Genomic DNA, 25898 nt, shown 5'->3' with positions numbered 1-25898 from the left:
AACTAGGCTGCTTGGAACGCCTGCCCTGGCTTCCAGGAGTCCAGTGCTCTGCCAACACGTGCACACAGCCACCTCTGTTGTCCTCGTCCTTTGGAGGCGGAGTGGGCTAGTACGGGAGCAGGGCCCTGAGAGGTGGAAGGATGCCCCGCGGATGCCCAGCAGTCCAAGAGCAGGTGCAGGAAGAACTCTGGTGCCCTGGGGAAGTAGCCACCACCACCCCTGTGCCTGAGCGTGGGGCGGCCCTGCCGAAATGCTGAAATGCTCCCTGCCTCCACTCTCAGGACGTGACCACGAGTCACTAGATTATAAGAGAGAAAGTACTCGGTCTCATCAAGAGGTCACATAAAGTTCTTTCTGGGCTCGATAAAGGCCTTTTGTAAGCAGGAGGGCTGAAGGGAGGAAACCCAGAGGCTTCCTGGAGGAGGAATCATGATGTGGGGAACGTGGTGGCAGAGAGATGTCATTCTGGGTTAGGAAAAACATGCAAGCAAAGGCATGGAGATGGGTGACCTCAGGTCCCTGCTTTGAGTACCTGCCAGGGCCTGGGGCTTGGAGAGCGGAAGGGACACAGGGTCAGGCAGGCCTGGGAAGGAGCTCTGGCCCTGTCACCAGCAGCAGGATCTGGGGCACATTCCTCACCCTCATCTGTAAAATCGGAGTGACACACCTACCTCACTGTAGGGTAGAGGACTCGTGTGTCAACGATCCTGGCCCACAGGGTGCTTCATAAAGGGTTGTCATCACCATCTCCAAGTCTTTCCTGAGCCCAGGACAGCTAAAAGTGGCCACACAACGGGGCGTCTGAGTGGCGCCGTCAGTGAAGCGTCTGACTCTTGGTTTCGGCTCAGGTCACGATCTCAGGGTCATGAGATCGAGCCACGCGTCTGGCTCCATGCGGGGGTGGAGTCTGCTCGAGATTCTCTCTCCCCCTGCCCCTTGCCCTGTGCTCACTCGCCCACTCTTGCTCTCTCTCTCTCAAATAAATAAATCTAAAAAAAAGTGGGGCCACCCAGTACCTGGAATGAGGGATCCTAGGATGCTTTGCACATCTGAAGTTGCACCAATAAGAACCTGCCCCACCCCTGAGTCATGCAGGTGAGAGGGAGCATGTGGGGGTCCCTGTAGCTGTGCCAGTGCCATGGTTCCAGCGAACGTCCGCCTCCGGAAGCGGCCTGGTCAGCCACGCAGGAAAGGCTCGCCTGTCGGCGTCTGCTCTGCTATTAGGGACCGATTGGCGAGGCTTCAAGAATACTTGTCCGGGAGATATTTATTGCCAGCTTTCTCCCAGCCTGGAGGACACACACTGCCTCTTGTGAGATTAAGGGAAGCTGCCCTGCTCCCGAGAAGGGAGCAGATGGGAGCCGGGGGCGGGGAGGAAGGAGCCAGCTCAGAAGCCCTTAGGGGACACCAGAACAACACAGACGGGTGGCAAGGGACCAGGGCAGGATGATGCAGGTCGTACCCGGGAGCCCAGGTCTTGACTCCTGCTGCTTTCCTGTGACTCAGCACAGGACCAGCTCCTAAGGCAGAAGAATGAGTTTTGGGAAGTTTCCAGAATGCCTTGTCATGACCTGCCCAGGGGAGTGGGACTGGAGGTGATGGGGTTAAGCCCCAGCCCACTGACTAGCAAAACTGAGGCTTACGGAGGGTGAAATGGTGCCAGTAAGGACTCTAGCCACGGGCAGGGGCAGGGCTTACCCCAGCATCTCCAGGGCCTCTGGCTGGGTGTGGGGATGCAGACGAGGAACTGAAATATTTCCTATGACAAGGAGGAGACAACTATGTACACAAAGAACTGGGGTCTCTGGCCTTACACAATCAGGCCCAAGAGTGAAGTATAACAAAGGTCCCAGGGAACACAGATTTTTTTTCCTTCTGGAGGAACGAGGGAAGGAGTCGTCAGAAGTGACCTCCAGGGTAAGGGACACGAGGGCAGGGAGGGGACATTCCCCGGGATGGGAAATGTCGTAAGTAGAACAAGGAGGTCAGAAGGAGCTCAGGGATTAAGAGCTGAGGCCGCACGATCTCGGCTTGATCTCTGGCTCTGTCATTATAGCCGTGTGTCCCCGGGCACGTTCCTCGGGCCCCCGAACCTGGCTTTCCCCCCTGGGATGGTAGTCGGTGCTTATCAGGTTGTTTGTGAGAATTAATCAGGGCATTTAGTGCAAATGTGCAGAGCCCTGCCCGCCCGCCACACGGGAGCGGCTACTGTCCCTGGGAGCCTGGTGTGATTGGCGCATGGCACGCGTGCGTGTGGATGTGCGCAGTAGGGCGCATTTCTAGAGAATCATGGTGGGTCTCCTTGTGTGGGCCCTCGAAGGCAGGCTACAAAGTCCGCACTTAATGCAGAATCATCAACAGGTTGACCCACACGCTCGGGTCTGAGTTTTAGGAAGATCACAGCGGTGACAGTGAGGAGGGGGGGTGAAGGAGGATAATCTGAAGATGGGAAGACCCATCGGGAAGGTTTTGCTGTCATAAGGCCTCAGGCTAACGTCGTATCCGTGGAAAGGAGAAAGTGGAATTTAGGAGCCACTTGGAAGTAGAACTGGTAGCTCTTGACAGGGATGAGAAAGATGGGGGCATAAAGGTGGCCTCCCTCTGGCCTGCAGGAAGGGGCGAGGGGGTGGCTTGCCGGAGCATTTCGGCGTCAGGGGGGATGCATGTCTGGGGGGGCAGTGACTTCAGTTGTAAATACTTTGATGGAGAGGGGCCCCAAATCGTCAGGAGAAGGTGTCCTGGGTGCAGTTGGGGTCCGTGGGTCTGGAGGGAGCTGGTGTGGAAAACTCATGCTTGTGGAGCATTCACGTGGCTCAGGTAGCAGGAGAAGTGGTTCTACGGTACGTCCTCTGGGGTTGACTTGGGAATTCATCTCCAAATATGGGAAGTTACTGATGTCGATGTGGCTAAGAGGGACATGGTGACTCCTGCTGGGTGGGTCGGGAGCAGCTGTCTTGGGTGCCACAGTTAACCCCTGTCAAGCTCTGCACAGGCTTAGAGCCCTGTCGGGACGGCCCGAGGTCATCTATCCCCATCCTTTGCTTTGGGACTGGAAATACAACAGAGAAGCCAGAAGGACAAGACGGGGATGGAAGAGGGGCCGTCTCCCCATTTCTTCCAGACCTCTCTGCCACAAGAGAGGCTTGAAAGCATTTTCACCCTCAACATTACCATCTGCAGCCACTAGCAACTTGATTCTGCTACACAGGTGAGGAGAAGCTTGCCAACATCACGAACATTCCAGAAGTTGCACTGGATTTTTGTTTGGGCTTACACAGGAGAGCCCGACTGCTCTTCCCGGGGCTGGAAGTGCGGCAAGGAATTCGAGGGCACGTTTTCCTGCCCTTGCTCCCTGTCTGAGCTGGGGCCGCCCAGGTAGCCTGTGCTTCTCCTGGCCTCGCTCACCTCTCCCCAGGGATGCACGATCCGCCAAGGTTGTCCCGGACAGCGTGGGTCTGTAATGAAGAGCAATGGGGCTGGCTGAGGCAGGGTGACTCCAAAGTCACTATAAATCCTTCGCCTACTGATGATCGGCCTGTGGCCCCGGCCAGAGCCTGCGCTATCCTCATTAGTGGAAGGGGAGGTAATCCTCCATCCATTCAGCCAAGTTCTGGATGCCAACAGGATACTGATAAGAGCTTCTGGAAATAGTGGTGCATCTGAACCTGTGAAGGAGCCCATCCATCCCTGCCTGTGGTCATCCCAGGGTCTGACGGAGATGGGAAGGGCAGAGCGGTGTGGGCTTTGGAGGTGATGGTGGGGGAGGGTGTAGAGTATAGAGGGGAGACCCTGGGGCAGCCAGCCCACGCAGGCTCGGAGCCTGGCCGCCGTCTCGGGCTTGCTGCAGGCTGGCCACGGGGGTCCAGGCTAAGCCCCTTTCTTTCTCTGAGCCTTGGGGTCTTGTGTGTTCCCTGAACTGCTGTTGGGGCACAGTGTGGAGAGGTATGCGGGGAAGAAGGTGACGCCGAAGAGCAGGATAGAGCTAAGTCACTAGCCTGGAAGCACGTGAAGGCAATGGCTGCGGGCAGACCCAGCTTATACAGTTGCCGTCTTGGAGTGCATCAGAGTGGGAGCCCCCGGGAGGACTGACTCCATGGTGTCCAGCATCTCTGTTCCCTTTTATGAGGGATACTACAAGGCCACAGGAAGCAGCGTCCTCTCCCCGAGCACCCAGGCCCAGAAGCTACCAATTTGATGCTGTCTTTTCCACCTCCTAGCAGGCTGCCCTCGGGCCTGACGCGTCCCTTCTCCAAGACTCCCCGTGTGTAAAATGCAGGGTCTAGACAAAATCTACTAGGTCCCTCAGTTTCAGCCCTTAGGTTCTTTATTCTGGTCTATCAGAAGTCTTATTTTTGGGTGGGGAGGACCCAAGGCTGTAAAGAACAAAGCCAAGGTACAAGGAAGTAAAAGCAAATCTCTCAAGGACGTTTGATCTGTTTGGGGGAAGATCCAGGTCCTAACCCTCATTCTTCTTCTTCTTCTTCTTCTTCTTCTTCTTCTTCTTCTTCTTCTTCTTCTTCTTCTTCTTCTTCTTCTTCTTCTTCTTCTTTTCTTCTTCTTCTCCTTCTCCTTCTCCTTCTCCTTCTCCTTCTTCTTCTTCTAGAACATCTTAAAATAATCATCTTATCCTGGTATAGACCTTGCCATCAGGAGATGGTTCTACAACTCTCAGAGGTTTAAGAATCACCTGGGGACCTTGCCAGAAATACAGTTTCCTGGGCTCCAAGCCAGAAATTCTGAGTTAGTGGGTCAGAGGCAGGCCAAGGGGTCTGCATTTCCACAGCTGCGCCGGCAATCCTACCGCCGGTGGGTGTTGGAACATGTTTGGGAGGCACTGTTGAATGCAAACAGCGCGGGTTCGGGGAAACGGAGTCCTTTCTGGTTTTGGCTATCACTGTGTGGCCTTGGTCCGGCTGCTGTTTCTCTCCGGGCGCACCACGGTTTCCTCCGCTGCTCAATGAGGGCATTGGACGAAGTCAGTGGTATTTACTCCCCCCTTCTCCCACCCCTTTGCACGCAACCCTTTGCCAGTGGAATCTCATATGAAATGCCAGAGTGTGAAGTGGGTGGAGGCAGGCTAGGTGAGGCCTGAGGGAGTAAGTCCAGCCCCTGAGCCCCCATGCAGTGGACCCCAAGGTCCCTCTGTGAAATGCCCCAGGAATCAGAACATCCTGCACAGTCGTTGATGGTTTCCAGGTGTTGCATGAAGAGCAACGTGGCTGCTTCCCACCGACGGGTACAGAAGCCGGCCTGGGAGCCAGGGTGCCCGGTGTGGATAGTGCAGTCTGCTCTCGAAGCAGGAGCTACTTCTGTGCCACCCACTAGCCCTGCATGGGGGACCTCGACTTAGCCTTGGGATTTATAGAGAAATCTCATGGCTTCTGGACTTGTTCCCGACAGGGAGTAGATCACAATGTCCTGAATTTCTCCCTTCTTGGAGTCCAAATACAATCAACTCTTAATTATCTTTGTTAATGGAGAAGAGCAAGGGTGTGAATAATCCAAACTGATGGACATTCTGAAATAATGAATAATACTAAGTAACATTCATGTTCAACTTTGGAATGCATTTTGGTATTGCACGTTTGAATATGGATGTGTTTGATATTCTGGGAATTTTTAATACTCAAGAAAACAAAACAAAACCCAATGACAGAGCTCCCTCCTGTCATCCACTCAGCCAGTACCACCTCTGGTACTGACTCATGGCTAGAGTTGGGCCATACGCCACCTGCCCCAGCTCACTGTTTTTATGGCTCAACACCTTCCCTAGGAGGGGACAGGAATATTAGCTGATTTTGCCTTTAAGGGACTTTTATTCCCTTTGGGTCTCATGCAAATAAGAGCAAAATAAGAAGCTGTGAAATGTTAACAGAGGACTTCATTAAGCAATCTTGGTGATAGAATTTGCCAGGAATGGGGACAATTTGCCAGCAGATAATTGAGAGCTGACTATATATGTGTCCTAATTAAAAAAGGGATTCTTCTCACTGCCCTGGGATTCTGGGTCTAGTTCTTCTGGTTGGTTCAGGATATTAACCACAGCTAACTCTTGTGTACACTTTATCCTCCACAAAGAACTTTGCCTGTGCTATTTTACTTAATCTACCCTCCCGACACCCCCCCGTGGAGAAGGTTACAACATGCGTCCTGATGTCGAGACTTGAATGCCAAGACTCACAGCCCCAGTTGGCTCAGTGTCCCACAGCAAGGGGACACCTCCTAACCCAGCCCGCTGTCAGCTCACCCGGCCTCTTCTGTCACCACCTAACTGTGGCCCTGGCAAGGGCTCAGATCATTTGCTTCAACCCTGAAAATGCGGCAGCAAACAAAAAACAAAAAAGACAAAACCAAACAAAACAAACTTGCAGTAACCGCACCAGCCTTTGACTGTCTGAAGTGGAAATGCTGGTAGAGGAGAGATTTTGTGCTATGATCACCTTGAGAGGAAGGAGAGGGGCCGTGCATGCTGCTGGGGGCACCTAGGAGGGGCCGAGGGGTTTTATTAGCTTCTAGGAGGCCTCTGCTGGGTCACTGAGCCCATCTCAGAAGATGAGCCTATGGCGGGAGGGGGAGAACCGGCTCCTCGGAGGAGCTCCGTGGAAGCAGGGGCAACTCCAGGCTGGCCACTTTCACATCAACAGTCCGAGAGATAGAGAGCATCTCTCCTATTTTATGGATTAGGAGACAGAAGCTCAGAGAGGTTAGGTAACCTGTCCAAGGTCAGCGTGTGCTGGAGTTGGCAGCCTTTGTTTACGAGACAGTGCCCAGCAAGCACAGAGAAGGTTCGAACTGTGTGTGATTTCCTCTTCAGAAAGCCGAGACTGACTACTGTGTCCCCCAGCTGTGCTTCAAACACAGATATGACCGTGACAGGACATCTGCTTCTTGCCTTGGGCACAGGCTCTGCTCCACCTGCAGACCACAATCAGCCAGAGAAACCTTGGATGCTCCCAGGCCCCCCCGGGGCTGAGATCAAGTCCACGAACAATACTTTAGGGCAAGAGTTGTCCACAATTGGGCAGAGGCACGAGCATTTTGTATCCAACTCTGCTGCAGCCCCGTTCAGAAGCTTTTTTGCAAAGACCCGTCCCCTGCAATAGCCTTCTTGCTCAGTCCTGGGCTGCGTGAGTAATGACTTCCATTCCCCGCACTGCTGGGGTCTTGGGCCTTTGCGACAGCCTCTTATCTGTGTGAGATGGCCCAACGAGGACCAGCTGGTGCCCGGAGAGGGACCTCTGCAGGGGCAGGGGATGGGGTCTTGGGGGCAGCGAATGGGTGCTTTTTCTGGCCCCATTCCGGCCCTGCCCCAAGATATCTCTATTTTCCAAGATGCCACTGGGTGTGCCCATAGCTCCTCTAATAGAAGAGTTACTCCCGGCTTCACTGGAGGGAACAGAGCAGCTTTCAAGCCTCCTCCCCTAAACGCAACAATATTTGGTAACACTTGGCGTCTTGGGGAGAGAATTCATGTCCGTAATTAGTTACTGTATATCACCGTTAGCACTCTGCTCAGGATTTACTGGGCAAATACCATTTAACTGCACAATAACTACAGGTCCTTGCTGCTTATTGGGTAATTTACTAAGGCTGGGGGAATGGGGCAGGAGGGACTCTGAATAGGAGGCATTGTAACCCCTTGAATCAAACTTTATGAGTTTGGGTTTGGCAGGGAGGTGGCTGCCCGTAGCCCAGCTCTCATTGCTTTGTTTTGCGGAGTTGGCTGGCACACTAGCTTCCTTCCTTTTATTTATTGCAGGCGAGGTCTGGGGACTGGGGTCTGAGGCTGCCCGGAGCTACGGAGGGCCTTTTGGTAGATAGAGGTGGAGAGGGTCTTTGGCTGAGCACAAAGGCACCCAGCAGGAACTCAGGCTTGGTGTCCTGGGGGCTCCATCCATCCTTCCATTTACTCCTTGGTGGGCCTCTTTCTGCATCTGGGCCAGTGGGTGGGGAGTACGTGCAGGGAACTGTCCTTGGCTGGCAGCATCAAGATAATCCTACACCCTCTCTTCTCTCTCAAGTGCCATGTTGGTTGGGAAGCAGCCATTCCTGGACACTTGGCTCTAATTCCCAGCCTTAATCGGCTTGAGCAAAGTCTGTCTTTGTTTGGCCACGCACTGTCTAAACTCCTCTAACCTATTTAGACCAAGGAGAGGGGAAGAGACACAATAATAAAAAACTCAACGTGCAACATTGCCCTACGCAATCTAATAAATTACTCGGTACCCGGCTGCCAGCTCAGACTAAGCCCAATATTGCCTGCAGTAATTATTTGGATCAAATGCAGTTTATCTGCCTCATATTTGTGCTTCTGTGCTCAGTGGTAACTTATAAATGTCATTGTGGTGTTTATTTGTTATAATGAAACTTAATGGCATTGGAAGCCAGGAGCAGAGCTGGTGGGGCGGCAGGTTTAAAACAATCTCTTCATCTCTGGAGAAGGAATGAGCCAAGATAACAGGAAACTGCCCTGAAGGGAAGAGATTTGTGGAGATGGTGGTGTCCTCATGCTGCGGGGTGGGTGGAGAGGGCCAGGGAAGGTCTGGCTGGGTTTAACCCTGGCACTGCCCCATCTGATGTCTTTGCTCCATCTTCTAAGGGTGTTGCAGGGGTGGGAGGCGTTCGATCTTCACACCCCCCGGTGGGTGGCTCAGATAAGAGATATAGGGTGACCAGGGTCTCGGAGGCCAAAGCCCTGTTCGTTGGGGATGGACTTGAAAACCCCAGGGTGATTGTATTATGGAGGGTAGGGGATCATAAAGAGGTTGGGAGGGGAACGTGGGGTTAGGAAACAAAGGGAGGGAAACCCGGAGAGCCCAAAGAAGGAAGAGCAAGATTTTCTCCTTTGGGTGAGGAAGCAAGCACTGGTGGTAGGAAGCCCAGAGCATGAACAGAACGGGGAAGAGCTGGCAAGAGCTGGAGGCAGGGTGCCCCACTGACTCTGCAGAAGTGCCACGGACAAGGAGGGGCCATTTAATGTAGAATTAAGGGTTTTGGCTTCATACAGCTCTGGACTCTGCCATTTACTAGCTATCTGGCTTTGGGCAAGTTATTCATCTTTCCTGAGTTTCCTTTCCTTATGCGGAAAACGGGAGTAATAACAGATGCCTCTCAGGGTGGTAGTGATGATTACAGGAGGTGATGTGCATATAACGACGAACATGGTGTTTGGCGCCCAGTAAATAATAAATAAGTGGCTGTGGCAGTGACTGGCACTTCGTAGATGTTCAATAAATGTCTGCGGAGTGAATTAATGAGTAATAACACTTCCCACCTGTGTGCATTACAAAGCCCTCTTCCAAACAGCTGAGCTTGGATTGAGACCTCACAGCCGTGTAAGGCCGATCAGATCATCCCCATTTCAGAATGTGGACATGGTTATGGTAACTTGTCCAAGGCTCCTCAGCTGGTCTATGTGTGGGCTTTGGCTCTTCGGCCTCCCAGGGCAGGATCGTCTCCACCAGTCACGGGGGACAGACAGCTCTCCATCTCTGCTGGGAGGCTGAGCTGCCCTGCTCCCTGGAGCCCGATCACAGAGCCCGGGCTGACCTTCCTAGTTGAACCTGGTGGCAGAGGTAAGATGGGGCCTTTCTGTCCATTTCATCTTAATACTACATTTTAGTGTTTACTCATGAAATATTCATTTTCTCCTCTCAGCGACATGCTCATACAAGGCTCCTAACATCATACATATGGATGAAAATTATTAGTCATTGTTATTTCTTCCAGTAGCCAGTCCCTTCTCCTCGTACACCTCCTGTTTTGATCTCAGCAAAATGGGATGGAATTGAAGGTTGTAGCCTGGAACACCAATAATAATGCCTTGCATTTTATGGTACTTTATGCTTTCTCCAAGTGCCAGCACAACCATCGTGCATATTTTATCTTTGCAGTATATGCATAGAAGACCGAGTGCTGGTGTCACAAGTCTCCCCATTTTGCAGATGAGAAAACATAAGTCAAGAGACAGATCAAGGTCAGGAACTGAACTTATTATCATTTTTTAAGATTTGATTTATTCACTCATGAGAGACATAGAGAGAGAGGCAGAGACATGGGCAGAGGGAGAAGCAAGCTCCCTGCAGGGAGCCCAATGCAGGACTCACTCCTGGGACCCTGGGATCACGACCTGAGCCAAAGGCAGACGCTCAGCCACTGAGCCACCCAGGCGTCCCTGAACTTATTTTTAAAGGCATTTATTTATGTATTTTTGTTTGACTTCTAATGGAAGTCTGGGAAACAGTGTGTTTGTCTCATGTAAATTAATAACCGCACCATCTTATTTGTATTGTAATTTGTAGTTTATAAGGTGTTTGCCCCCATGCTATCTTGCTGGTCCTTTGGTTATTCTTATTTGACAAAACTCATGCAAATTGGTGGCAGATCTGGGCCTTAAACCATCATTTCTCAAAATGGATTCCAAGGAACATTAGTCCTAAAATGTGCTCTAAGGAAAGCTGTTCCGTAGTCAAGTAAGTTTGGGAAACTTTGCGAACCACAGACCCTCTTGGCGGTTCACCATGGCCTCTGGTGTACTGAAATCTCTGAGACATTCTGTAGGACAGACCTGTTTGGTGAGGGCTAACCCAGTGTCTCCCCACCGTATTTAACCATGGAACCTGTATTTCATGGAAAACCTATTATTATGCTATAGAAATTGCTGCTCGAGGGAAATGTGAATGCCTGGTCCCTCTCCCTCTTTCTGAAGCAATGGGCTTTGGAGCAGGGCTGGGAGAGGGGAGGCTGAAGACAGGGAAGAAAGCATACTGGTGGGGCCACCAGAACTGAGGCACACCCTCCCCAGGCTTCCTCCCCTACGTCCTATACCTCCAGGGCAGTGAATTCCAGATAATTCACTCAGTATTAGGTACAGTCAGCCCAGTCTACATGTGGGGCAGGATCAGAGGGGCGCCTTGCTGGCTGACAGGGTGTCTGAGGGGAATCTGTGGGCAACGTGATGTTGGGGAGATATGGGAGACGGCGGATGGTGACCATGGGGGAGGAGTCTACAAGGACACACAACAGAAGTTCGGCCATGTCTCCCCTTGATGGTGATGGAGGGCATCACCCGACCCTCATCTCCCAAACACAGGCAGAGCAGAGATAAAAAGACCAGGGTTTGAGCCTGAGCTTTACCAGGTAATTGCTGGATGCCTTTAGGTAGAGGACTTAATCCTTCTGAGGCTCTTCAACCTCAAAATGGGGATAACATACCTACCTTGTGATGTGATGAGGATTATATGATGTAAGTGTGTGAAAGCGCCTTGTGTCCTTGCTGATTTGCTCCCCACCCTTCTCCCAATTCCTTAGAGCCTCCCAGTATCACTCTGGTCAGAACAAATGGCTTGCCCCACCTCTGTGCTCCGAGAACACATCACCTACACGCTTCTGTAGCTCTCCCATCACCCCGCCTTCTGCTATTTTATTATTCGCCTATCTTCCTATTGGACTCAAAATTCTCTGAGAGCTTAGCCAAGTCTGTCAGGGGCCCCCTCCCTCCCTGAATCCCTGGGGCCTGACCACTTCAGCGCCCAGAGGCCAAATCCTGACCCCCCCCAGTATCTGCAACCTGAGGTATTTCTCTTGAGGCAAGGGTCACTCGGCCTCACAAAGAGTGGGCCAGGAGTGCCAGGGACTTGATACGGCACCCAAAGAGGCCATAACGAATTCCTGACAGAAGCTGGCAGGTCCGTATGTACCCTCTCCTTGGGTGGTCTGAATTTGAGGTGTGAATTCCACCCCACTTCTCAGAGTTTCCCGCTGGGATTGGGCTCCAGGTAGCAGCCTTGATAATACACCCTGTGCTAGATGCCCTCCCTTTCCTGTGTCAAGTCCCTGCCACCCTCCTGGCGTTCTCTGGACCTCCCAGATGGACTGTTACGTGTAAGACCTTGCTGAGGGTTGGCTGTTGGTGGCACTTGAGCAAAGGTAAGGGCATCCGCCATGTGTCGTTCATGTCCACGTCTCTCATAGTACCAGCACACAGTAGATGCCCGATAAATCTCTGAATCGGACAGGGACCGGCCCACATGAATAAATGAGGAGGAAACAGGCCGGCAGGTGGGGCAGGGGGCAGGGCCTGAGGGGCCCAGGGTGGGATGGCTATTCCCTTCCTCTGTACCTGCTCCAGCTGACTCTGGCCCAAGCCCTGGGCACAGAGGACCCGTGGTCAGCCAGTGTCCTTCTTCAGTGGTCGGAGAACAGCTTGGCGTAGTGTTTGAGATCCTTTCGTGAATAATGGTTGAGAAGTGCTGTTCTTTAGTATGAAGAATAGTAGTTATTCCTGGCACATTTGACTTAGAGGTGGGGAGTATTACATTGCTCTATTTATCCCACACTCTGTACGCAGTTACTGAAACTGTCACCGTGTCCTATATTCCATAGGCCATTATGTGTATTTCAAACCATTATATAAATGGACTTGATTTGGTACTTCTGAATGTCATTAAACTCCTCCCATACCAGTAACAACACAGTTTCCATAGAAACTAATACATTTGAGAAGGGAAGGCATAGGGAAGGAAGCAGATGGAACGGGCAGGAGGGGGGTGGAGGGAAACGCTTCCGTCCGATTATTATTTCCAGAACGCAGGACCCAGTGATGTGACATGGCCACTCTACGGAGATGGGGCAAGCTCCTTCAGGTTTTTATTGACTCTCCTTTGATAAAAGCCGTGGATAATTCATCTCAGCCTGAACCTGCTCATTCCAGCACACGGCTCTAAAAACTTTATGGCACCACAGGCCATTAAGCACGCTCATTTATTCAGACTCTTTCACCCTGGGGAGGGGCGAGGAGGGAGGGTCTCAGCATTCAGTGGTGAAGCTCGGGCTCACTGGAGGGGAGGGAGGCAGAGAGAAGAAAGGAAGCCTCCTCAGGACGCAGTAGGCTACTGCGTAGGGTGTGACCCCAGGATCCTGCTGGTGGCTGCCACCTAAGTCCTATGGTCCCGTGGTCATCAGTGCAGTTAGGAGATAAAGCTGTAGACACGCGAGGTTGAAGGGGTGTTATACTGAAAACCTTTTTTGAGAGCCTGCCTGAGGAGTGGCCCACAGCCTTCCTAGGCAGCAAGTCTTCTGTCTTTGGTGGGATGCAAGCACAGGTTGCAATGACCTCATATAAACAATTATGAGGACACTCCTGGGCACTACTCCCTTGGTCTACAGTTTGATTGGATTCCCCTTATCTGCTCCCGTAGCTCTTGTGCATAGCTGGTTACAGCAATTATGACATTGTATTGGGTTGCTGTGATATCCCTGGGGGCAGGGACTGTGTCCCTGCAGGTCAAGGTGTCCTAGCACACCGTGAGGCTCAGCGTAGGTACTGGACCATTGGCTGGTATTCAAAAGTGTTTGTGTGCATTGGTACTCGGTGGGGAGACTGAGCCATCAGGAGAGGGTGTGACCTCAATGACTTTTGGTCCCTTCTGGCCTTGAGAACCTTTGATGCTATGGTTCTAAACCCGCTCTGACTATGCCTGGGATTTGAATCTAGGTTTCTCTGACTCCCCAGCAACAGTGCTTGACCATTAAGCATGCTAACCATAGTACTAAAAGGAAAAACAAAACCAAAACAACCACAAAACCAACCTGGTATGAAATATATCCAGTCTCTTCCAAGGAGAGGGAAAAGTTCCTGAGGACAGAACTGTGTCCAGCCTCCCTGAGGCTCCTGTGCCCGGCACCAGCGCTGGGCTCACAAAGGGTGATGGCTTTACTCCTTATGTGGCACGTCCATATCAAAGAACCTACTCCCCTTCCTTTTCTACCTGCTTTTGTCTGTTTCAAAACATAGACTCAACACATTTTTAGTGGGCAGACTTCCCTGACTGATCCACTCAACCCTGTCTGTCCCAGACTTCAAGGACTTAGCATAGTGAAGAGGAAAGATACCTGCACTTGGATCAGAAGTCCAGGTTCGAGTCTTGGCTCTAGGAGTCCATGGTTCTCAGATCTTGGAGCCATAGACCCGAGGCAGACAAGGTCACTTTCCTTGCTCTTCTTTCAGGGTCTACTCTGTGCAAACATTACACTAGGGTGCTGGGATATACTGGAGACTCAACAGAGCTCACAGATTGGTAGGGAAGCCAAGTAGTTAAAAAATGGTAATAAGAAAATTATATGTATAGATGGAGCTAAGAGGGACCAGTATAGACAAAGGCCCTGTGGCAGATGGGAGCATTCCTGTTTGAGGAGCAAAAGAAGGCTGATGTGTCTGGGTCACAGTGTTAAGGGGGCAAGACGAGGCCAAAGAGGTAGGCAGGAACCAATCGATCATGTAAAGCCTCATAAAACATGCCAGGGATCTGGGTATTTTTCCTAAAAGCAACATAAAGCCATTGAAATATTCTCAAGAAGACTGTGACATTATCAGATTTGCATTTTGAAATACTGCTCTGGCTGAAGTGTGGAAAAAGAACTGGGTAGGGAGGCAGGGGCGTGATGGGCGCAAGGAACCAGTTAGGAAGGCACTTCTATAATCCAGTGAGCAAGAGCGGTGGTGGGGACAGGGCAGTGGCCGTGAGGTGGACGAGGTGGATGGATTCAAGAGATATTTGGGAGGTGACATTTCTAGGTCTTGCTGAGGACTGCATATGGGTATGGGAAGAAAGGAGGTTTAAAAAGGAGCTTGGCAGGGTCTGTGGTCTCAGGGCCCCCAGCTTGCCTGAGATAAGCAGGTTCCCCAGTAGGAATGCTGGCTGGAGGAATGGGCCCGGGAAAGACTCCGGAATTCTCTATCAGATCCAGGAAGGAGAATGGAAATGGCGGGTCCCTTGTTCCAAGACGCCAAGTGAATTAAATAACAATCATAAAGTGCCCTGGAAATCTGCGTCTTGCCATAAATAATAAACAGGGACGTTATACAAATAACTAGCTTTGTAGCCCCAGTGGAAGAAAACACATCAGTAAGAAAAATGAAATAAGAAAAAAAATGCACCCAAAAGCCCCAACTAACAAAATGACAGTATTAGCTAACATCCTGGGGGCTCTTGCAGGCAGTGAAAGAATGGTCTCTGGAAATCCTAAGCCCTTAGCGTAAGCCGGCCTGCACGGCTGCAGCAGTCAGGGGGCAGGGGCTCACGGGTCATCAGGCCCAATCTCTGCTGCATCAGGTCCCCAGGCCAGGGTCGGCTGCCCCTCTGCTCTGAAAAAAGTGCAGCATGTCCCGTAGGCCTGCTCCACCCCCTCACGGCCACCGGGGGACAGCTGGCATGGGCCTGAATTCACTCCCAGGGGACAGACGAGGAAAAGAAACACAGATCTGCCTTCTGAGGCTGCTGAGCAAAGCCAGTCAGTCAATTTCCTGGTACTGGTTCCTTTGGTGACCAAAGCATTTAAAATTATGGGATGAGTGGTGAGAATAGGGTGTGGGCAGGGTGTTGAAAGCCAAGATAGATTTTTTTTTCTTAAAGATTTACCCATCCATTTATTTTAGAGAGCACACATGTGCATGAGCCCGGGTGGAGGGGGAGGGTGGAGACAGAGGGAGAGGAAGAGAAATCTTCAAGCAGGCTCCCCACTGAGCACAGAGCCCAACCAGGGCTCGACCCAGGACCCTGAGATCATGACCTGAGCCGAAATCAAGAGCCAGATGTCCGACCGACTGCACCACCCAGGCATCCCGAGCCAAGACAGATTTTTGAGTCATCACAGATGATCATATCCAATATTATTCAAGGTCGTACATGAGAAGGTTGACATCTGGTGTTCACTGACTGGCCCAAGGTCATACAGCTGGTTCCTTACTTTTAGGTGCTCCTGCTATACCGATGGGGCACCTCTCTTTTCTTTCTTTCTTTTTCTTTCTTTCTTTCTTTCTTTCTTTCTTTCTTTCTTTCTTTCTTTCTTTCTTTCTTTCTTCTTCCTTTCTTTCTTTCTTCTCTTTCTTTCTTTCTTTCTTTCTTTCTTTCTTTCTTTCTTTCTTTCTTCTTTTCTTTCTCTTTCTTTCTTTTTTTTTTAGCTTTTGTCTATTTATCCATGAGAGACACACAGAGAGAGGCAGAGACACAGGCAGAGGGAGGAGCAGGCTCCTTGCAGGGAGCCCGATGTAGGACTTGATCCCAGGACCCCGGGATCACACCCTGAGCCTAAGGCAGACGCTCAGCCAACCATTGAGCCACCCAGGTGTCCCAGAACCTTTTTTCCTTATCGACTCTTTTAGGGGAGAGGCAAGAAACAGGGAGCGCTGGAGCTCATTTCTGTGGATTGGGGAGCAGGGGCGCAGAAAGAAGGGCCAGGCTCCATGCCATCACCAGGAGGTCAGAGCCGCTGCGGGTGCCTGGGTCCCGCATCCTGGCGGAGGTGTGTTTGCACAGAGTCTGGACTAGGTGGGCGGTGCAGGACACTGTACAGGGCCTGCCAGTGTGGATCCCACTTTCCCCTTCCTGGGCACCCAAGCCCCCCCCAGGAGGCCCGGAGGCGTCCAGTGAACAGAAGCTGCCTCGACTAATCACTTGCATTTTGTTTCTTCCCTGGAAGACTTGAAAACCACAGCGCTGGAGGCATTTTTGCCTTCCCTTCTCTGAGCTGCGATGCAGAGGGTCTGGGAAAGCTGCCACCCTCCAGATGTGTGGCCTGAGAGTGAGCCCTGGGGGGTGGGGGGAGCCTCCCTGCAGGTGCACCCTGGCAGCAGGGAGCTGGCAGGAAGGGAGGCGGGGTTGCAGGACCTCCTTTGGCTCCCTTCAACACCCTCTTCCTCATTTCCCCTTCTCAAGTCCTAGGGGCTGAGAGAATTTTCTGGTTGCTCAGAAATGATCTTCCCTGGCCCCTGTGTCTGACTTCAGGCCTTTCCGGATTTTCTCCCAAGCACCGGGAGACTCCTGCGTTTCTGTCCCCTCGTCCCCCAGCCCCTTCCACTTCTGTATTAGCCCTGCCAAGCGAACCAAGCTGAAGTGTTACAGGCTTCCCTTCGGTTCCTGGTCTGAGCCTCGTCTTTCGGATTTCATGGAGCAGCGGACTGGGTGCTCAGGAGACCTGGCAGGTGGTCCTGCACCTTCCTTCCAGCACCTTCCTACTGACCCTGGGCAAGTCATTCATGGATCCCGGGCCTCCCTGAGTTGGGGTGTGTGTGTGCTATAACTTCGAGGGTTGTTTAAGTTCTAACCTAGAGGAACCCGGAGCTTTTCAAGGCTGGGGGAGCCCCTCCCCAGACACCACGTGAGAGCTTTCCATTCCACCTGTAGAGAGTATCAGCAGGCGATGTGCATGGAGAAGGTGAGTGGTTCTCGGATCTCCAGGAAAACTGGGTAATTGAGGAGAGTCAGGAAGAGGGAAGGGAATAGAGGGGCGTGTGTGTGTGTGTGTGTGTGTGTGTGTGTGGCTGGGGTGAGGATGGGAGGGGGATGAGGAAACAGGGGGAACAGTTCCCCTTGTACATCTAGTGGGACAGGTCTGTCTGGAGATGCTCGGGGAACGTGGCCCAGCAGGAAATGGGGTGAGGGGGGGAGCACTGCTGTGGAAGGAGGGAGACCCACCTATGGGGCCCCCACCTCTGCTGACCGGCCTGGGCCCTGGCCTCCAGGGGAGGAGACGCTGAGGTTAAGACGGAGCAATATTGCTGGCGATGGGGACACTTGTTTGTGGGATGCTCCTCATCCGCGTGCGCCTGCCTGACGGTTCTTTCTCAAGACCCACCTTGCACCTGTGGATGACTTCGTGCATTCTGTTGTCACTCAGGGCACTAATTAATTACTTCAATTAAAATTGATTGACTACTCCTTATGTATGAGACACCAGGCGAAGGCCCAGGGAGAGGCGAGGAAAGGAGGGAGCATCATCTCCGCCGTCCGGAGGCTCCCTCTCAGATGGGGCAGGCAGTCTAGTCTGTAATCACCAGTTAGAGGAAGCGCCCCGAAACGAGTGGGCTGGGTGCCACGCTGGCGCATCCTGGTGCGGGAGGCGGGGCATCTAACGAGGTAGGGCGGGCGGGCAGGATTTCTCCCCGGAGGTGACAGTAGCACGGAGCCGTACCCGGGTGTTCTAACTGTGGGCTCCTCGAGGGTAGGGATTATGTCTTATTTACCCTGAAAGCTCCGGCGCTTAGAACCCTGTCTGGCATTCACTATGGAAACTGGTATTATTTTTACGGTAGGTGTTCAATGAACTTTTGATGAATAAATAAATAATCTCCTTCCAGCAGTTCCTATTTAAAGCACCGTGGACTTAATCACATGAAGACAATTATGTCAAACACGCCTGGTATTCTTCTGCCTGGTCTGTCTTTATTTCTTCCTCTCTTGTCTGCCCTTCATTGATTGTTGGTCATGGCTCTATGTGATGCCTCGGATGTGTGGAGTCCGAACAGGAGAACACCCCCCCCCCACCCCCCACCCCCATTACCCACCACCTCCATTCCTGCCAATGCTGCAGATTTTATCCGAGAAGCTATTAAGCCCTCCTGAATAGAGCAAACCTCTCATTGACTATCACGTGCCTCCTTAAACGACCTTTTGAATAGTGTTTTCTTTTTATTGCTTTGTGAAGTTTAACAGCTCCAATTGCGATTACTCTAGCTTATGATAAACCCCAGATCTATAAAACTCCTGTTCATTCATTATTTTTCTCCTGCTCCTTCTCGAGCTGTTATTTCGTTGGAATGTAACAAGGAGTAGGGGGAAGGAGGAGGACGGAAGAAATAAAAATATCCCAAATTAACAAAGAAGCGGATGAAATAGGGGACCGCTTCTCCTCGGGTGACAGACACCCTATAAGATACTCTTAAACAGAACAAATACGCTTTAAAATGGAACAAGTAGGTCTTTTATATTTATTCTAAATTGGAGACATAATGATCACTGCCTTATCTTTAATGGAAGAAGCAGCTAATTGTTCCAATATCTCACTAATTCCAGCATCTGGGAGAAAATTATTTTTTTCCATTTTACCAATTGTTCGATGTATGCCTAGGTGTATAGCGCGGTGTGGACAGAGACTTCGGTTTCTTGATCTATGCCATGGCTGCTACTCCAGTTCAATTATTAATATGTGGAAGTTATAATTATTTTGAATATGGGTACAAGATAATTATAAACCATAAAACAGCTCCCCGTGCTGATGCCTTTTCTCAGCTTCAGACGCGCCGGAGTTTGGGCTTGTGCGTTTGAGAGAGAGCAGCACATGTATAATGTGGCATTTGGGGCTGCACGACTGGCTGGAGTGGGAGCCGGGGAGCCCTCCCTGGGGGTCCTTTCCCTTTGCTTCCTGTGCTTTCCACCCTCCAGAGCTAAAGCCAACCCACCACACGCATCTCTCCTTCGGCCCCACTGTCTCGCTCTCCTCCCCTCTGGTCTCCTGTTTGCTAGTTGAGCTTCGTAACTCATCCTATGTGGTGGGTTAGCTTGCTTGCCGCCCGTGTCTCCTCGTCTCCTCGTTTACCCAGCAGCAGCTCCTGTGTGTGTGTATGCGTCAGAGTCTCTGCATTGGGGTGATTGGGAAGGGTGAGAGCCACATGCAAAAGGGGGAGGGGAGGGGTAGGGAGTTCGCTGCTCTGTTACCTCATGGCTTATTGCCAATGCCTCCGTTCCCTACTTCTTTCTGAATACCTTGCTCTATTCCCAGTTAGTCTACACTAGGGGGGAGGATTCTAGAAGGGGTAAGGCACCTGGGATCACTCATTCTTAACCACGTCGACCATAATCAGTTGGAAGGAATAACACATTTGTGTGGGTTGTATGTGTTTGGAGAAGGGGCTCAGAGAGAACAGGCATTGTTTTGGTATCTTTCCATTTTAGGAAGGAAAACCTCTTTAGAATGCTGTTTTAGCTTGGGACGCCTGGGGGGCTCAGTGGTTGAGCATCTGCTTTCAGCCCAGGTGTGATCCTGGGGTCCCAGAATCGAGTCTCACATCGGGCTCCCTGCATGGAGCCTGCTTCTCCCTCTGCCTGTGTCTTTGCCTCTCTCTCTCTCTGTGTCTCTCATGAATTAATAAATAAAATCTTTAGAAGTAACCAGACCCTGGTCTTGGTTCCAAGTCCTCCTGTAGTTTCCCCTGACTCCCCTTCCTTCCCTCTTTAGTTAAACAATATCTCCTCTCCTCTTTTTCCTCCTGTGTTCTTAATCCCTGGTTCAGAATATCACCATCACAACTTTCTGTTATGGCAAATGCATTCAGACCTCATTTCTATATTAAACCCCCTAACACCCAATGTGACTATATTTTGAGATAAGGCCTTTACAAAAGGAATTAAGGTTAAAGGAGGTCATAAAAGGGTGGAGCCCTGATCTGATAGGAGGATCATCCTTATAAGAAGAAACACTAGAGAGCTTGCTTATTTTCTTTCTCCTCCAGGTGAGGACACAGTGAGAAGGTGGCCATCTGCAAGGCAGAAAGAGAGTTCTCACCAGGACATCACCATGCTGGTGCCCTGACCTTGGACTTCCAGTCTCTAGAGCTGTGAGGAAATAAATTCCTGTTGTGTAAGCCATCCAGTCTGAGGTATTTTGTTACGGCAGCCTGAGTTGACTAGGATACCCCTCCCTTAGCCATCTGTGAAAGGTTGGTGGGGGTGGGGGTGGTGTCAAATCATGTTCATCAGCCTTGTGATATGATTCTTTCCAGGCACCAGGATCCAGAGGCAGTATCCTTCTACTGGGGTCAGACCCTTGGAGCTTGAGGTTGCAAATCCAGGCCGGCTCCCAACTTTCTGGCCTTCCCAATCCCCATGAACCTCATTTTCAGCTTCTCTAATGAGCAATGCCCAGCGAGAGAATGTGTCTATTCAGCACTACGGACAGAGAGACCTGTCAGTTCCTACAAATTAGAAGTTACTGCCTAGCGCTCTCACAACGGTGGTGTTGGGGAAGGGAGGAGGTAGGCTGAGCAGAGACAAGTCAGGGAGGAAGGCCGACTGGCAGGATGCAGTGAAGCCCCTAACCCTGGCTGTGCTCAGCCATGGGATCCCTACAAATGACCAATGCCTTTTGATGCTCCTGCCTCCTCATGCAGACGGGTTGCAAAATGCAGGAGGACACACTCCTTGTAGTTCGTTGTGCTGATCTAACTCTTGTCAAATTGTCACCACGATCAGTGCTGGCAACAAACCTATAGCTGGCAAGGTGTTAGGTGTGGGGAGCCCAAGGGGTATCAGTGTCATGGACTGTGGGTTGGGAGAAGAGCCAGCTGAAGAGTGATGAGAAGAGGGCATCAGAACTTTAGTAGAACTTTGGGGATATTGGTGGTACAGGTGAGCTGCCTTCTCCATGCCTGGACGGAAGTGAGGGTACAGGGGCTCCGGGCCTTGGGAAGCAAGGGGCCCAGTTCATGGCAAGCCAGGCTGGTGGGGAGCCAGGGCTTCATTTAATGAATAAATGGCATCCCCAGCTATTGTTTATCTACTCTTGAATCTTGACAAACAGTCTGTGGCATCTGATGGAGAGGGTTATTAGCTGCACGGAGACAGATGGTTAGGGATGAGGGGATTGGCTCTTTATTACAGCAGGCCCACAAGTGACAGTGCTCCTTTTACTTCTCTGCCTCCACATCAATGTCAACACCTTCCTGTAGCCTTCTGTGGCACAGTCAAGCCTCAGAGGAAAGACCCAGAGTAAGAAGAAGGTATAATGGCCCAGGAGTGAGAGGGAGAGATAGGGTCGGTGGACTCAGCAGAGAGGGCAGGTTTCCCTCTATAAGTTCTTTGAAAATAAAAACTCTGCCTTATTCTTTAGTATTTCCCCACGTGCCCTGTAAGGGGCTGTTTATTCAATAGGCATTCAAAAACTGTGAAGGATTGAAGAGAAAGGTAAAGAGGTCTGGATTAAAAAAAGATAATAGAAGCAGATTTAATTGTGCTGGGTGAGTGGTTGGGGAACAAAGGTAGGGAAGAGAGAGGAAGAGAAGTAGAGGCCACGAAGGGAGCAGGGAAGATAGTGTGAGGAGACGTGCTTACCAATCGGCATACCGTGTTTCAGGCATTAGTTACTCTAGAGGCCCCACATTTCTATATAAATAGCTTCTGGAAATCAAACTTCTCTGTCCACTGGCCCAGGGTTTTTCTCTTGGTACCATAGTTGCAGGGCATAGCTTCCACCCTCCACATCACCCGCCCCTCCCTCGCCTCCCCAAGAGGGTGGGCAGGTTCTCACTGACCTTCATTCATTCTCCGAAACTTGTCCTTGGCCATGTAGCCCAGCACCAGACAGCATCCTCTCTTCTGGAGGCCCAGCTCTGGAAGAGAAGCACAGGTGGGTGAGCTGGGAATGGATCAGGTATCAGTGAAGGTCCCTTTGCAGGGGATGTGAAGCTGCTGCTCTTCTACACAGGGCTACTTCTTCAACATTGACATAGCACTTGCTATGGTCCGGGCATCATATTAAGCTGATAATATCTCATTTGATTCCCACAATAACCCTATGAGGTGCATACCAGTATTATCTCCATTTTATATCATCCCCATTTACAGAGGTATTAAGCAGGCGGCCTTAGATGGAAGAGCTAGCAGGGGGCAAACCGGAAGTTTGAACATAGGCAGTATGGTTCCAGAGCCCATGACGCTATAGGTTGATGAGGCTCTATATACCCCAGGCTTGGGGTGACCGTGGTCAGGTATGCCAAAGCAGAGGCAGAGTCCGGCTCGTGGCGTCCAGGATGGAGCGGGGCAACCAGACACAGTGGGTGATCCTGAGGAATGAGGAAGTGATTGGGTGAATTTGGGGGAAGACACAGGGGTGGAGGTAGAGGTAGATGCAGAGGCGTCTACCTTTTGGGAGACAGTGAGTTTCTGGGTCTGGGGATTCCTGTGAGCTTTCATATTCAGGCCCAATGTAGCCCCACCCTCAAGCACTCAGGTGTGGACTCAAGGGTGAAGTAGGGGTTGGGATGGGTAAGAGACACAAGGTGTAGATTCTGGTCCCGCAAGACTTTGACGCGACTGGAAAAGCAAGGCGGAACAATTCTAGGTAGCATATGCAAGAGACTCGTTGCACGGTATTTAGTAAATGAGTGCCCCCTGTGTGTGGGTGTCGGACTGGAGTTACATCTGCCTCACGACAAGGCAAGGTGTCCTCACCTGCGTGAGGTATCTTCTAATCCTCATTTGTTGTAAGCACCTTACAGGTTTTGAAGCCATTCTATACCAAATCCTTCTGCTGACCCCCACGGCAGCCCCTGAGGCCTGCAGACAGGTCACTGCTATTCATACTATGCAGATGAGAAATCCCAAATTCAAAGACACTAAATGACTTCCGGGGAATTATTATAGACTCCCCGCCCCTACTTCGTTGCTTAGGACTCATACAAACCTGACAGCTGCTTTCACCTTGGTGAATAGACAAGGGGTTAGGATTTCGGGAAGAGGACATGTGATTGCATCCCCTCCCAGGGCTCGCCAGGCTATCTGGGCACCCAGGGGCTCCCTCCCCGGGGTCCTCAGGGGAGAACCACCCTGGGTGGTGCATCCCAGCAACTCCTCCAGAGACACTGGGTGTTTTTCTCTGAGCCCTGGCCGGTGAGCATCTAGGCTGTCGGAGCTGAGGTAGCCCAGCGGGCTCATTTCTCCTCCCCTCGTCTCCATTCACCTCTTGTCACCCGGGTCCACCCTTCATGGATTGCAGGATGAAAGGGCCCATGAGAGGCAGATAAGTCAAGCTTAGGGGCTCTTGGCCTAGAGAAAAACAAAGCGTGGCGGCCGGTAGCAGAATGCCACGGCCCTGGGAGGTTGCTAAGCTTTGATCTCCCGATTCTTTAAAGGGGTTTATTAACTATCAGTAAAGAGCAGAGAAGCAGATCTGAGCGTGCCTTTTCCAAAGGCGCTCACTTCTCTCCCGTCCTCTGTGCGCTCGTCTGAAGGCGCGGCCAAGCCAACCTCACTTCAAACAGCTTTACATCTCCGGCGCCCAAATTGACGATGTTAAGTTCCCTCATCCGAGGCCTTGGCCCTTTCTTCAAGGGCTCCTGCTCTGTCGAGGGCCCGGCGGATCAAAGCCCCTTTGATGTTTACTTACTGTATTTGTGGATTCTTTCTAACAACCACCTTCAAGAGGCAGGAATGCAGCCTGCTGGAGGGGCCCGGCGGAGGCGCAGGTGGTGAGGAGGCCCAGAGCTCCCCGGAACAATAGCCTCTTGCCTGAGACTCTGAGACTGTCCAGAAGCCTCCACACGCTGACACCCGGCAGAGCCCACCAGTCCTTTATAATTGCACGAGCATTGTGCATCGCCAGAACCATACAACTGCTGACGGGTCTTATTTTATTTTCTGTTGACTCCTTATGCCCAGCACGTGGGCAGCGACTCCTGAGAAGAGGAGCCAGGGTTCCTGCACTGAGCCCAGGGAAGCACAGAGGAGTAGGGGGGGGAGAAGATGCTGGATGGACTCGGGCCAGACGCTCCCGTTGGTTTTGCTGGACCCTCCCCTAAGCCCTCAGGGAGGCGGAGGGGGCATGATCCTCCTACGGGTTTAGAGAGCGTTGTCAACCTGTTGCCAGCAGCTCATCTGCGTCTCTGCCACCCCAACTCAACCCATCCTATGTCACATAATGGGTTGCCCCCGAGGTGACTGCCCGGAGGAAAGAGGCCAAATGCATCATCATTATAAGTAAGAGTCTCACTGACCATGTTTGATTTTTGCAAATGAGTAGGAAAAGAACTTTTTAAAAACCTGATTAATAAAAGGAATGGAGGACGAGGCAATTTCTCAATGTATTTGGCTCATTTAATTTGACACGTGTGGGTTAGTCTTAATTATTGAGGCAGCTATATTACAAGGCGCTAATAAGCACACTGCAGAAATGTATTGAGTGAGAATGCTCTCTGGCTGAGTCCTCACTGAGAAGTGGGGAGAAGCCACTGGGATCTTTGCAAGAATGAGCAGGTTGGAGAATCAGTGAAGTGAGAATTAGATAGTTATCCACATATGAAAATTGGGGACGTTCTTCGGAGAGATTTGCAGAGCTAAATTAGAGGTCACTGGGTCCGCATGAGGAAGCAGGCCGGCAGGGATGAAGTGGGAGAGGTGGGGAGAATGTGGAAGCCCAGGTGGGGAGGTTGTCAGAGGTGCTGAGCAGGGGGAGGGCTGGGGGGAAGCAAGAAGTAAGCACTTGGTCTTGGGGCAACTCTAGACTAACCAGGCTCTTAGGGGGAAGATGATAGAATATGACCAAAGAATAGGAATCCTTCACTTTGAGAGCTAGGCCAGCCCCCAGACCGTCCCCGTCCTTGTCACGGGGCACTGGGTCGGACGGTGGAGTCACATCACAGATGCCCATTTTAACAGTAAGATATCAGGGTCTTCTCCACATAGACCTTGGGGGTGCAGCTTTTGGCTGAGCACTTATCAGTAGCAGAACCCTGAGATGCACCAAAGGTGTCATTGGAAAATGATTAAAGTGATGGAGCCCCCTGGGTGGCTCAGCCGGTTAAGCATCTGCCTTCAGCTCAGGCCATGATCTCAGGGTCCTGGAATCGAGCCCCATGTCTGGTTCCCTGCTCTGTGGGGGAGCCTGCTTCTCCCTCTCCCTCTACCTGCTGCTCCCTTTGCTTGTGCTGTATGTAAAAATAAATAAATAAATAAAATAATAAAAAAAAAGAAAGAAATTGATTAACATGAGTCGAGTCATCCTAGCTTGACAGGAAAGTTCTCAGCAAAGAAGCCCAGGGTCACCTGCAGATGAGGACAGCGATGGCCTAAGAAATACAACCGTTCAAGGAAACAGTTATGGGGCAAGGGCATGTTTCTTGGGGCGAAGGGTATGCACCCTGGGAACTCCTGGCCTCTAGACCATGAGCAACAGAAAGGTTAAGATGGTGCCATTTTGAGCCCTGAGCCTCTGGTACTGAGCCCAGTGCCCAGCACCTGGCAGGAGCTCAGGAACAGTCTTCTGATTCAATGAAAGGGCCAACCACAGCCTCCTGGGTAGTGACCCCATCTCCCTGCCAGGGGAGAATCAAATCAGGTGAGCTGAGACAT

The 25898-nt window shown here is 51.4% G+C and overlaps 1 protein-coding gene and 1 long non-coding RNA gene across 6 annotated transcripts in view; one reads left to right on the top strand and one right to left on the bottom strand.

Annotated features, from left to right (window-relative positions):
• Positions 1 to 20423, top strand: part of LOC118354894 (uncharacterized) — a 62224-nt gene extending 41801 nt beyond the window's left edge. Inside the window, exon 4 of the long non-coding RNA XR_004816283.2 lies at positions 20288 to 20423. This is a non-coding gene — a long non-coding RNA (uncharacterized LOC118354894). The remainder of the gene's footprint in view (positions 1 to 20287) is intronic.
• KIRREL3 (kirre like nephrin family adhesion molecule 3) overlaps positions 1 to 25898 on the bottom strand; it is a 542768-nt gene that overhangs the window by 101389 nt on the left and 415481 nt on the right. For all 5 annotated transcript variants that reach the window (XM_049109770.1, XM_049109768.1, XM_049109769.1 and 2 more), the window contains exon 2: positions 22085 to 22162. In XM_049109770.1, coding sequence (XP_048965727.1) covers positions 22085 to 22162 — 78 coding nt within the window. The remainder of the gene's footprint in view (positions 1 to 22084; positions 22163 to 25898) is intronic.

The sequence above is a fragment of the Canis lupus genome, chromosome 5, assembly GCF_003254725.2.
Source record: "Canis lupus dingo isolate Sandy chromosome 5, ASM325472v2, whole genome shotgun sequence".
NCBI lineage: Eukaryota > Metazoa > Chordata > Mammalia > Carnivora > Canidae > Canis > Canis lupus.
This window is presented reverse-complemented; position numbering and strand designations above follow the sequence as displayed.